General features: G+C 41.6%; 1 protein-coding gene across 4 annotated transcripts in view; it reads left to right on the forward strand.

Annotated features, from left to right (window-relative positions):
• The window catches only part of LOC146472300 (obscurin-like), a 164,766-nt gene that overhangs the window by 91,676 nt on the left and 59,365 nt on the right, over positions 1 to 13,725 (forward strand). For all 4 annotated transcript variants that reach the window (XM_085119693.1, XM_085119692.1, XM_085119694.1 and 1 more), the window contains 15 exons: positions 124 to 999; positions 1,321 to 1,446; positions 2,300 to 2,500; positions 3,277 to 3,328; positions 4,625 to 4,977; positions 5,546 to 5,851; positions 6,524 to 6,578; positions 6,731 to 7,149; positions 7,695 to 8,006; positions 8,474 to 8,510; positions 8,651 to 9,009; positions 9,497 to 9,557; positions 10,142 to 10,215; positions 12,183 to 12,464; positions 13,309 to 13,345. In XM_085119693.1, coding sequence (XP_084975819.1) covers positions 124 to 999; positions 1,321 to 1,446; positions 2,300 to 2,500; positions 3,277 to 3,328; positions 4,625 to 4,977; positions 5,546 to 5,851; positions 6,524 to 6,578; positions 6,731 to 7,149; positions 7,695 to 8,006; positions 8,474 to 8,510; positions 8,651 to 9,009; positions 9,497 to 9,557; positions 10,142 to 10,215; positions 12,183 to 12,464; positions 13,309 to 13,345 — 3,550 coding nt within the window. The remainder of the gene's footprint in view (positions 1 to 123; positions 1,000 to 1,320; positions 1,447 to 2,299; positions 2,501 to 3,276; positions 3,329 to 4,624; positions 4,978 to 5,545; positions 5,852 to 6,523; positions 6,579 to 6,730; positions 7,150 to 7,694; positions 8,007 to 8,473; positions 8,511 to 8,650; positions 9,010 to 9,496; positions 9,558 to 10,141; positions 10,216 to 12,182; positions 12,465 to 13,308; positions 13,346 to 13,725) is intronic.

Consider the following 13,725-nt stretch of genomic DNA (forward strand, 5'->3'; position numbering starts at 1 on the left):
GGAAACAAAATTAATTTTCACATGAAAAGCTTTGGACGTAGTCTCGCTTTCATAACGAGGTTAACCGCAACTCCGAAGTGACCTATTAATTGATGTACTGATTGTTTTTGTACATTTTTACAGGCAAGAAACCTGCTCCGAAATTTACCCAACCGTTACAAGAAACGCAGGGAACAATTGGCGGAACAGTGAAATTGGACTGTCGCCTAAATGCAACGCCAAAACCTAACATCGAGTGGACTAAGAATGGAAGACCCATTAACGAAAGTCGACGCGTGCGGACAGAGTTCGATGGTGAGCTCAGCTCTCTTGTTATCTCTGACCTCAGAACTGAAGATAGCGGTGAATACCAATGTATTGCTAAAAACAACATCGGAACAGCCTCGTGTAGAACAACTGTAGTCGTGAGTGAGGCAATGAACGAGCCAGAATTTAAAGAAACTATGAAAGATTTGGAACTTCTTGAGGGTAATGAGGCTGTGTTTGAAGTTAGAGTCACAGCTAAACCCGAGCCTGTGGTCGAGTGGTACTTAAGAAAGATGAGAATAAAGAGCGAGGGAAAATACACTATTGATGAAGATACTGACAGGCAAAGATACTCGCTTACTATTCCTGGTTGTCGGCGCGAAGACAGCGGGCAGTATAGGTGTGTAGTCAAAAACAGCGCGGGTGAGATCACTTGCTCAGCAGAGCTCAAGGTTAGCGATAAAGTTGTTGCGCCAACGTTTGTCCAAGGAACAGAGGAACAGCTTTTCGAGGTATGGGAAGGTGCACCAGTAAAACTTGTTGTTCAAGCCAAAGGAAAGCCAACGCCTCAAGTGGAGTGGTTTAAGGAAAATCGACTCGCGAGGCGAGTGAAGCGCGTTGAGCTGCAAACAGAAGGAGACAAGAGTATTCTGTTGATTCCCAAGGCAGTGCCTGATGATTCTGGAAATTACCGCGTCGAAGCTTCAAACCCTGCGGGCACTGCTGTGAAGCCATTCACTGTCAAAGTAAATGGTAAGTTAACTCGCTGTTTATTTGAAAAGGTAGTAAACCAAAATACAAACAGCAAACGAGGAAACAGCTGCTGGCTGTCCTGGTTTCAATCCCACTTAGGCATGTGAAAAAATATTAATGCTGATAATTGCAGTAGAAATACCGCCAAGCGGAGCCTAGCAGTCCAAAGCACAGCATTTGTACAGGGAGCGCTGATACTGAGACAGACTGTTGCGTACAACCGTTGACACCAGTTCATTTCATTACACGCTCCTTGTTGATTAACTTGATTCAATTTGTTTTAACCGCTTGACAACATAGACTTTATTTTTAAATTCACAGCTCAAAAGCTTGTGCTGAGGCGTGAACCAATCCCCCCTGGGGCTATAAAGCCAGAATTTATCCAGAGACTACAAGATGTTGAGATTGTGGAGGGAAGCGCTGCCAAGTTTGATGTTCGCGTCAAAGGTACTCTGCTTTCCATTTACTTTTTAATCATGAATATCATGCCAGTTCCTAGAGGAACGTACTACTTAGGAGCTTTCATTTGAATGGTCACACTTTAGGATTCCATCCACAGACTCAAAAGTTAGAACCACCTTGTACAGCATAATAAACAGCACCACAGGAAAGTACTGCTCAATTCCTTTCATTTGAATGGTCACACTTCAGGATTCCATCCACAGACTCAAAAGTTAGAACCACCTTGTACAGCATAATAAACAGCACCACAGGAAAGTACTGCTCAGTAGCTTTCATTTGAATGGTCACACTTCAGGATTTCATCCACAGACTCAAAAGTTAGAACCATCTTGTACAGCATAATAGACAGCACCACTGGCAAGTAATGCTCAGTAGCTCTTGTTTCAACATTCACATTTAAGGATTTCATCCACACACTCAAAAGGTAGAACTAGTCCGTGCAACATAACTACAGCACCACAGGAAAGTACTGCTCAGCAGCTTAGGCTCGAATGGTCATACTTAACAATTTCATCCACAGACTCTAAAATTTGAACCACCTTGTACAGCATATTAAACAGCACTACAGGAAAGAACTGCTCAGTAGCTTTAATTTGAATGGTCACACTTTAGGATTACATCCACAGACTCAAAATTTAGGACCACCTTGTACAGCATAATAAACAACACCACAGGAAAGTACTGCTCAGTAGCTTTCATTTAAACGGCCACACTTTAGGATTTCATCCACAGACAAAATAAGATAGGACATTTTATAACTCAAGATTTCCCTTTAGTAAACGAGGTGACAGTCGCCAAGTTCGCCTGAGTTACAGCAGGGAAATTTTTCTTTCTCCAGGAACACCTGAACCTGACGTTGACTGGTACAAAGACAACAGAGTAATCCGTGAGGGTGGACGAATAAAATTCATGTTTGCAGATGACGGCTTGTGTTCCCTGTTGATAAGAGAAGCAGAGTCATCTGACCGAGGTCGCTACAAATGTGTGGCCAGTAATCCCGCTGGAAAGGTTCAGTGCAGTGCCGAGCTCTTCATTGAGTGTAAGTACGAACACATTTGACATACAAGTTCTTATAGCCATTGGTTTGTCAGTGGAACCTATCCCGACGATTAGAACGTGAATGGTTTGCTTTAGATTGTACAATGGCCCCTGCTGTTGAGGGAGACCGTCCAATGCCATTATTCTAAGGACTTTCAGATTTGACTACGAGTACGAGATTGAGTACGAGTACGACTTTTCGTACCTTGTTTGCGTGGTTTAGATAACCACTTGTCACACCAATCTCGTTTGTAGGATCTCCTTATGTGCTGGTAAAGAACAGGAAGGAGCAAGAGTTCTGGCGATGTGACTGATTTGAAATTTGAAAGTTGTACTCGCACACAATCTCGTACTTGTACTCTGATCTGAAGGCCCCTAATCAAGCACGGAATGCGAAGTCAACACTAAATCTTTTAAGTTACGTGTGGCATAGATAAACCTTCCTATGCCCTGTCACGTGGCTTCTTCGTACATAAACCCTTTAGCGCCATTATCAACATCAATATTCTCGTGTCTGGTTTCTACATATTTCTTACGTTTCTAGATGGGAGAATTTATGAAATATCACATTTTGTCATTGACGATCATTTACTTCATTCTCATGACCTGCTTGTTTGACCAAGAAGAGATATTTTAAGGAGAATTTAGGAACTGGTCATTTAAGTGTTGAAGCTGTCCCCAATGGCTCGTGTTCTGGGCTGATCTGAGCTGCAAAGCACGGAGTTATCATTGGGAATTACTGATTGAATAAGGTTGCATGTTTCTGTTGTTCTGCAGCTCACGGTTTCGATTCTGCCAGTGGGTCAGACTACGAACGTCGCCTTTCTCGGTAAGTAAATCAGTGTTTTTTTTTTTTTTTTTTTTGAAAAGGTGGAAAATTAAGTAGACTACGTGTGTGGGATTTAAAAATGTTTTGGTTAAAATTATGGCCTTAATTTGGGTCGCATTGCATCTGCAAACTTTCAGACGCAACAAAATGTACCGGGCCGAGCGTATTCTAGAAGATCTTCTCAAATTCATTAAAAGTTCAAAAGCCAAGGAAATCATGCACCGTGATGTGTTTGGATATCTGACCAAAAACTCCTCGGTTTTGCATCCTTAATTTCTCCTTCAAAATCAGTTTGTTTGAGAAGTTATACCAAACACTCGTCACAGTGTTTCATCACAATATCAAAAACCTCGAAGTTCGTCAAAAATACTCCGATACACCTTTTTCAACTCTCTTCTCGGTGTTTGATATGTGATGAAACACTGTGTCTCGTGTTTGATATATTGCATCAAAGTCGACACATATGTCCCTTATTACAGTGATAAATCCGAATATATCAGTACGCAGATTATGTATATATACGATTTATCATTTTATATGAACTTGTGCCTTCCAAGTCTGATTGACCGAAACAATATCGAAAGATATCCATTCAACTACTTGCAATGGTACAGCTGTATGTCACTTGCCCATTCTCCGACAATATTTTAACATAAGGTGGCTGGCACCGGTATCCAGCACTTAAACTTTGACAGATCAATACTACCACCTTTTATCAATTGACACGACAGTCATAGAGTCAAACAAATGAATAATTATTTGTAAACAGGTGCTTTCCCAGCATAATAGGTTACCATAGCAACAATATAACCCGTTGAAAACAGCCTATTTTAAACCTTGCCAAAATTTGCGTCCCTACAGGCTAAAAGTAAAGTAAAAATAATGGGGGCCACTGAGCTCGTTTTTGAGTAACATTCACCCAAAGCTAAAATTAGGGCTGTTTTTAACGGTATATTTTGTTGCTATGGAAACCTATTGAGTAAAGAAATGACCATAACTTGTTTGCTAACGTTTAAACATGTGTTTGACACCTTTATTATACTGTCCACTGAGTGATAGTAATGATCGATCAAATTATAACTTATGGGAAGTGCTGGAAATCGTTGTGAGCCACCTTTAAAGATAACCCTGAAAATCTGGCAGTCCCGCTCCAAAACATGTTTTGGTCCAACAAACTGCAATAAATTTTTAACGTGACCTCCTAGTGCGCTGATATGGTAAACTACGCCCTTAGTTTGTGGTTGCACTGTCGTGAATGTTGCTTTTGACATGTTAACCTTCATTTTCGGCTTTCAGGGAGTCCACCTTTGAAATGTTATCAGACGACACTGAAGATGAAGTGGACGCTGAAACCAATGGTCCTCCAAAGCTACCTCCAGACATCACATTAGTGCTACGTAATCGTGACGTAAAAGAAGGTGGCGTGACAAAGTTCGCGTGTCGCGTAATCAGCAGAACCCCCGTGACAGTTGAATGGTTCAAGGACGAACAGCTTGTCAGTAAATGGCCTCGCTTTACATGCGAGCGTGACGAGGATCTCCATGCTCTGAATATAACGGACGCCAAGAGAACAGATGCTGGTCACATTCGGTTTGTCGCGCGAAACGAGTTTGGACAAGTGGAGAGTAATGCTTACCTTAATGTTGAACGTGAGTAACAGCGTTTAAACTTCTGGCGCGCGTTTCTCAAAAGTCTGGAAAGCATTTCAGGCCCGAAAAACTATTTTACAGGAACAAATGTTCATTGTCAGTAATTCGATTTTTAACAATTGTGAAAGCTAAGATGTTGAAAGTTGAAAACGTTACAAGATGGAGAAACGCATAGGGTGGGTTAATTTGTAGTAAAAACGACCACTTGTGGCCTTCCGATTACTAGTTCACATGCTCTACCACTGAGCTACAGGAGACTCGTGGGAGCTACAGTAAGCCATTAATGTAGGTCTATGGGACAATCATCCTGCATACTGTTAGGATTTGAATAAAAATACATCTATCAATTTTAAACCTTCTTAACTGAACAGCTTTTAAATAAGTTTTAGCTTTGGTGTGAACGGAGCGTAAATTGTTTCTGCGACTAAAAACATTCTTTCTACTGTTATTTCCTATGAGAAGAACTACTATTTCTATTCCTGAATTGATATTTGAGAGCTTATAGATAGGGACGACAAAGATTTCCTGTTGTCTTCAATGTTAACGGAAAAATCGGATTCTTTTCTAGCGGACATGGAGCCTGAATTTGAGGGAACAACACCAAGGTTCACCCAAAAACTCAAAGATGTCGACGCGATGCCGGGTAAAGTAGCTCGCTTGGAGTGTCGAGTGATCGGAGAACCTCAGCCGGATATCCGGTGGTACAGGGAGAACGAGCCCCTGCTTGAGGGAGGGAGATACAAGTTTGAGGAAGATGAAGACCTGCAAGTGCTCGTCATCAGTGACGTCAGCGGAAGTGACGAAGGCTTGTACAAGTGCGTGGCCAGAAACAGCGCCGGCAAGGCACACTGCTCAGCGGATTTGTTTGTTTTGCGTAAGTAGCTTTTTTTCCCGATCATAGAGTTTCCTCGTATGTCCAGTACACACTCTAGGTCCTGTTGTTTAAAGGCTTGTTCTCGCCAACCCCGCACTGAAAGATAACCAGTACCTCTGTTTCTTTTGCTGAAAAGCATTTACCCTGCTAAACCCCGGCCGGACCAATACTCAGGGTCTTTAAATAACTGAGGAGAAAGTGCAGCCTTTGTAATGACACCTGCAAACGGTTAGACGTTCGAGTCTTCTCGGATAAGGACAATAAACCGTAGGTCCCGTCTCACTACACTTGTTCCTAATAACCTGTGTAAAGAACTCGCACACTGTTTGAAAGAGTAGGGGACGTAGCTCTCTCTGTTTGTCTGTCGCTATCTCTGATTTCATCTGCCTTGCACATTTATGCGTGGATTGGATGGGTGGATGAGATCAAAATATGGACTGATAGCGGCTGCCAGTGGCGCTGACGTCCGATCTCACCTCACAGAGGAATTGTTAACCGCCATGAGAGTAGGCGATATATGCGGTATATTACCATTACCATTTTAGTTACAGTTTGGAAGTGACGGGGGAAAATCTGATTACGTGATTATTTTTGTCTTCACCTTTGCCGTGAAGGTAGTGGTAAAAATGTAATTATGACTAATATCATTAATTTTTTTCGTTCTATTGGCAGAAACAGAAGACGAAGAAAGTGAGTCTGCGAGTGAACAGGAAGCTGAAGAAGAGAAGTACGTGTCAATTGCACATTTTATTTGTTAGGCTTTTACTTCTTTATCGCATCGTTTACCAAATACAAGGTGGCTGTAGGAAACTGTCAAGTACTTTCGCGTTGATAAAAGGCAAACGATTACAGCTTTTCTTTCTTTTCCTGTTTTTGTAGGAAAAAGACACCACCTATCATCGAGACTGCGATTGCTCCTGCAACTGCTTCAGTAGAGAAATCAGCACCACCCCCTGAAATAGCACCTGAACCTCAACCCAAACCAAAACCTGAGCCCCCGAAACCAAAAGAACGTCTTCGAGAACCAGAGTTTATTCTCAAACTGCGAGACAGGTCAGCGGTTGAAGGAAGTTCAGTTCGCTTAGCTTGCCGGGCCATGGGCACACCTGAGCCCACCTTCCAGTGGTATAAGAACGATCAGCCAATCAGCGCTGGCGGGCGCTATGATATCAGCCAGTCAGTGAGCGGGTTTACATTGGTGATAAAAGAATGCCAGGTGGAGGACTCGGGCGAGTACAAATGTGAAGCTACAAACAAGGCGGGAAGTGTGAGTACGGCAGCTAAGATCACTGTGACAGGTGAGTGATGTCCCGGATGTGGCATGATGTGTAAATTACCTTAACGTTTTCAAGACCTGAAAATTTGTTTTGGTGAGCACGACGTGTCCTTCCAACCGTGATTGATATTTTGGCTTAAGACGTTTTGGAAGCATTGTTATAGGGTACATAAGGCCTCAGTCAACAACTTGCCAGGATTTAGAGACAATTTTAAGATGTGGATTGTAACAAGTTTACGAATTGCAAAATAAAAACAACAACAAACAAACAATAAAACCATGCCAAGAAAACCTTGCTCGTGCGGAACCATTGTTTTGCTTTCTCTCACTGCACTTATTATTGGTAATGAAACTGTATTTTTGCTCCTGAAAGTTTTTTTCCTTCCTTTTTTGTGATCATTTTGCCCAGTTTATCGAGTATCGCCAAAAAAAATTATGCATGGTTATCTACCATGCCAATTTTGTGGGATTTTCGTGACGTTTCACCGTTATAAACCTTGCTATAACACTCCCTACTAGTGATCAATTCTAAAGCAAAATAACATCCTGGTATTTTTCCAACGTCAGCACTTTCCAAACCGCGTCAAGAAGTAGCGGTCCGGCCAGAATTCCAGCAGAAGCCCATCGACACAACTGTTACTGAGGGGGAGGAGGTGAAACTGTCTGTAAAAGTTACAGGAACTCCCGACCCAGAGGTAGAGTGGCAGAAAGATGGTAAGCCAATCAGAGATGGTCGCCGTGTGAAAGTTGACAAGGGGAAGGATGGCGTGTGTTCGGTCAGAATTCCTCGTGCAGAGACCGCTGATCAGGGAGAATACAGTTGCACGGCTAAGAACAAGGCTGGGAAGGCCTCGTGTTCGGCTAAGCTGATTGTTGAAGGTATATGCAGTTATGTACAGTTTACTTGTCGGAAACTATGAACAACGATGGCTTTAAATAGGCCATTTCCAAGTTGCTTTGAACTTCATTATGAAAGCGAGGCTAAGTGCAAAGTTTTTTTTGTTGATAAAATTAGTTTTCATTCATATGCAAACAAAACTAATTTTCACATGAAAACGTTTGCACTTAGCCTCGCTTTCATAATGAGGTTCACAGCAACTCGGAAAAGACCTATTTGATTAGGGTTGAAAAGGGTTAATTAGTGGTATTGTATGATATAAAATGAAATAAATTATGCAATTTATCTCAGGCAGCTCAGATTCATATCTAGTCATTTTTAAAAGCTAACATTTGGTGTCAGGAAAATATCAGACGATGAAATGACATTCAGTCAGTGAGTCAGTCACTCTTTCTGTATCAGTCAGTCAATATTTTATTTAATCTTTTATTCATAAATTTGTTCACAGTTCCTAAGCCAGAAATCAGGGAAGGAGTTATGTCGCTGTAAGTCTTTTTTCTCTTCAAATTTCCCCTTTAACAGCACATGTTTGTATGGTAACCAGCTTTGTTTTGAGTTTCCAACCTGGTACGTTTGCTTACCATTCAATATCACCAACCGAATGTTTATCGTTTCCTTTTGTAAGGCCTAAGATGCCAGTGACGGTGGCAACAAACATTCCAGTTTCACGTGAACCTGACCTAGAAGATGGCCCCCCTGCGACTCCACCCAAGTTTGTTCGAGCCATGCGGAAAGCGGAAGTCATCGAGGGTAGCGCAGCACGGTTTGATGTTAAACTCACAGGGAGCCCAGAACCGGAAGTACAGTGGCTCAAGGATGACAAGCCTCTCAAGGAGAACCGGGAATTCCGGTTTGACGAGGATGATGATGGAGTGTTCTCTTTGTTTGTGAATGACATTGAGGCCGACGATGAGGGAGTCTACAAGTGTGTGGCCACTAACATCAAAGGAGAGGTTTCCTGTGAGGCAGAGCTCGTAGTAGAGGGTAAGCTGTGTTGTTGTCGTAGTTACTGTTGTTGTGGGTAGTGTACTGTTAACTGCTCTACACACTATGTCTCAGGCATGTAAGAGTGAGTGAAAACAAACAGGTCCGCAGCGTGTGCACAGCACTACCCACATGTACGCAATGCGTACCTATCTTTGTAGTTTGGGGGTGATCATGAGAGAACCTCAGGGTAGCCAACAGTTATCTTAATGCAAGGGAACTTAACGAAAGTAATAAATTTTCAAAACGTGAAACGAATGTTCTAAAGTGAATGGAAATCAGGGAATCTTAAAGTTAAAAGCTTTTGTTAAGACTTGCATTTATTCTTACTTTATTCTGAGTACCAGAATATACATAGATGAGAGGCTTCTCCTTCTTTATTTTACCCCCACACTGTGTCGGTTTCCCTAACGGCTCACTGGAAGCAAAGAATAGGCTTGTACCACTGCATGTTATTGAATTGGCTAACATTCATGTGTTTTATCAGGCCTTGAATCAACTGAGGAAGAAACCGAGGAAAGCTCTGAGGACGAGGTTCCACCCAAGAAGTAAGATATTCGGTTTTATTTCATAGTGATTCGTACAGATAACAAGAAGTATGATATCGTTTTTATTTCCTAAGTATTCTTTTACGATTGAATTTTTACCTTCACGTTCCTTCTTGTTACAACAAGTAAGACATCGCTTTTAGTTCGTGTCTGGTCTTAGCAGAAAGTAAGACATCTGATTTATTTTGGGACGGACACGGTACTTATGCAGACAACAGGTGTGGATGTTGTTGGAAACGTAAAGGGTTTTTTTATGTAATGTTTGAAACACGAGCAGCAGTGTTTTATCGGGATTTAAAACCACGAGGCGCAGCCGAGTAGTTTTAGACCCGATAAAACATGTGCTGCGAGTTTTTGAACGGCTTCAAAAACATTGCTGGAAAATCGCTTGAACGTTGGAAATTAGCACACGAGAAAAACATTAGACACTGCATACTAATAATGAGGAGGTTTTATCGGGTTTTAAAACTACTGCACGTGATGTTTTATCGACCATTTGATAGGCCAATGAGCTTATGAATGATTAGTGAGTAATGAAAGAAATAAATCCGAGTTGATGCATAACTTGAATATTTTGTTTTCAGAGAGCCTCTCAAGGCCGCTGAGAAAAAGGCACCTCCTCCACCAGCCCCTAAACCCAAGCCTGCCACAAAATCAGGTCAGTTCTTATGTTGATGTTTGGTTTTGCAGAGTTGATAAGGTAATTTGGTCACCATCATGAGATTCGTGTGCAGAAGTATCGAGCGTTAGCCCTTCGTCAGAGCAAATCAAGGAATTGTGTGTTGTATGTGGTTTTATTATATGGCTGGCTCCGCGAGCGGGCAAGATGAGTCAAATTCTGCGCTGTGATTGGCTACCCGAGCGGGCAAGATGGAGCTATCTTGCCCGCTCGGGATTACCCGTTGCCCGTCCGCTTGGCATCGAAAGTTTAATCCCAACAACAATGCGGGTTTTCTTCGATTTTCTCATTGTTTTGGGGGAAAACGCTCACTAAAAAGTTCGGTAAACTCTCAACATTTACCTAAAGGAAAGGAAAGAGAATGGATTCGTCCTGGTGTAGTGAAAACTTCGTTTCAGCTACAATGAATGTGAGTTGAACCGGTTGCTCTGCGTGTAGTATTTTAGATAGAATTGATTTTGAAAAACTTATTGTCTCAAGTCGAGTGCCAAATTGATAAGTTCTCTACGTTTGCAATGACTGTATTTAAATCATAGCAAAGTGGAAGTTGCGGTTAGTGTTTAGAGCAGTTCAGAAAAGTATTTTTTTTAAGTTCGCCGAAGAAGCTCACGTTTTTAATTCAGCCGCGTCTTGCTTGTTGTAAACAACAAAATCTTGTCAAAGTTTCGCCCAGTTTTCTGATTTACCTGCTCTTTTTTTCGGCTTATGTTTGCATATAATCTCAAAATCTATTGTTTCATTCAAGAATTAATGATTGGAAGCCGAAAACTGTGTAAAAAAATTTTATTATTTACGCCACCGCGCGATCGCCTTAAAATGGCGAGTTTGCCGGATTCTATTCAAATCTTCCCGCTCTTGCGAAAACCTAAAATTTTCGTTCTCGATAATTGTACACTTCCTTTAAGCCATTATAAAGTTAGAGCCCTAAGATAATTTAGGATTCCTTGTTTTCCACGATTACATACTAATCCAAAGGTGCACTGAAAATAAATCTTGCACCGGCCGGCTATGAAGAATTTCTTTCCGAGTAGAGCAGTTTCATGTCGTGTTTTGTTTTGTTATTGTAGTTTTAACTTGATGGTAAAGCCATATAATAAATCCTTTATTGACCAAGCTTGTTCGGTCAAGATGGCTGGATATTGGCCTCGTTCTTTTTTTTGCGTTTTTATGGACCTCGACTTCGTCTCGGTCCATAAAAACGCAAAAAAAGAACTTGGCCAATATCCAGCCATCTTGACCTCACGCTTGGTCAATAACTCATATTTATAGTCCGATCAGAGGAGCTACGCTATTGGTGGGAGCATGGTCAGATGGAAACAAGAATAAATCAGTCGAATGAAAAGCGTTCGTTGATTCCGTGCGGAGTTGGATGATGAATTTTTGCTGTAAACTTTTGCAACCTTACCGGCCCAGAAACTCTTCAGGTGTTTTAAGAAACGGACTTTACGTCATTTTGTTAGTTCTGTTATATTGTAGACGGAAGGCTCGTAGTTAAGCACCTGAAACATGATACCTTTCGTTCGGAGTTCACATGTCATCTTTTCATATCTTCACATCCTGTAGAGGACTGTATCAATCTGTATCGACAGACGCCACGATCTTTAATTTCACATTTTCAGAATATTCGCATCTCTTTACAGTCTCTCGGCACTCGAAATCCTCACATCCGCAATCGCTTCTGACAATCTTCGCCTCTACCACATATCTGAAATCTAGACAAAAAACTCCACATACACAGCGTGTTATTTTACTGCCAAATATGGTCATTTCACACGCATCGTTCACGTGAACTGTCGCAGTAAAATTGTTGTCGCGAAATGTCTCTTTTCTTCTTACAAACAAAAGAGTTCGTTTTAAATCTCTACACATTCTTTAATTTCCTTTCTGTTACTTGGTAATTTACGGATGAATTACTCACCAGCAAAACTTTGTTCTTTCTCGATTAGTTCCAAAACCAGTTTTCCAAACCGAGCTCCAAGACAAACAGGTTAAGGAGGGTGACAATCTCACGCTTGACGTCAGAGTCCCGGCAGAGTGCATGGCTCAAGTCACGTGGTACAAAGATGACCACGCCCTAAAGGAAGACCATCACATAGCCATCATATCCGCTGGTGAAGTGCACGCTGTCAATATCTTTAATGTGTCAGTCAAGGACGAGGCAGTGTACTGCTGTGTCGCTACTAATAATGCAGGCACCATTCATACTGATTGTGAAGTTCTCGTTGAAGGTATGAGATAATTTGCTTTGAATTCTCAATCGTGTTCGTAACAAGATGTCCGATTTTGATTGGTTCTCCGCGCGCCTAGTCGGAACGCGATCAAGGGGGTGACCAATAGACCAATTTCTATATATAAAAATTCTAGCTTGGCTACGGGGAATAAGACAAATTGATAGTTTTTCATCTCTGAGCCTCAATGTAATATCCTTTAGCAAAGTACGAATTTCAATATATCGAAATTGATGAATTACAACGTTTTCAAATTGGTGTCCCTTATTGGAATACTAGACCAGGTTCAAGATAGTCAAGTCAACTTAACGTGTCCTTTCTATTTCTTCACTGTTTACAACGCTAATGAAATAATTGATATCCTTGATTTTCTGAGTAGAAAAGGTTCGCATACACTTTTATTCACGAATTTTGTTATCGATAGGATTAACTGATAATTGGGCATTGTGGCACACAGTGTTTAGGAAATCGTGTCCGTAATTTCAATAGTGCTCTGCCGATTTGAAATTACCCAGTAGAAAACGTCTTGAATAAGCCCTTTGCAGCTGACGATCACATGGCACAAAAACCACCATGCTGGAGATCAAGCTACGCACTGGGACATCCAAAACAAGGGAAATTCAAGTTTGACTGGATGAGGTAGCTTGTTTTGGATGTTCCAGTGCGTAGCTTGCTCTCCAGCATGGCGGATTCTGTACCGTGTGACCACTAGCTGCAAAGGGCTCATTATATACTTCACTGACTACGCTTAATTAACTCCACTAGCCTCTGTAACGGGCCTTTGTCAAACAATGAAGTCGACGTGGTGGAGAAAATAACTTTTATTCTGTTTTTTCTTGTACAGAAAAAGTCAAAGTTCCTCAAACAATCATGAACCAACGGTAAGTTTTGTTCCTGCATTTTTCTGACTAGCACGTTTTACTCGTCAACAGTGCTTGGGTGGAATTTGGCAGAACTGCATGAAAGCATATTGCAAACGCATGATAAGTCTTTGTAGACAATCGTTATTGGAAATGTCTCATAAAAGTCCACATGGGGACAGAATTCTGCAAGAGTAGCGCTACTCCTCTTGTCACCAAATAAGGTGCGAGACAAATCGCCTCCTCCGTTCTCCCCCTTCCCCCCTCCGCCCTCCCCCCCCCCCCCCCCCAAAAAAAAAAAGAAAATAATAACTGGATGCATTTCGTCAAGTTTCCAGCAATTCTTAAGAAGGGAGCTGGTTTGGAAAGATACTTGTGACCTCAAAACACCAGATTTATGC

The sequence above is a fragment of the Pavona decussata genome, unplaced genomic scaffold (genome assembly GCF_977016875.1).
Source record: "Pavona decussata unplaced genomic scaffold, jaPavDecu1.1 SCAFFOLD_100, whole genome shotgun sequence".
Taxonomy (NCBI): domain Eukaryota; kingdom Metazoa; phylum Cnidaria; class Anthozoa; order Scleractinia; family Agariciidae; genus Pavona; species Pavona decussata.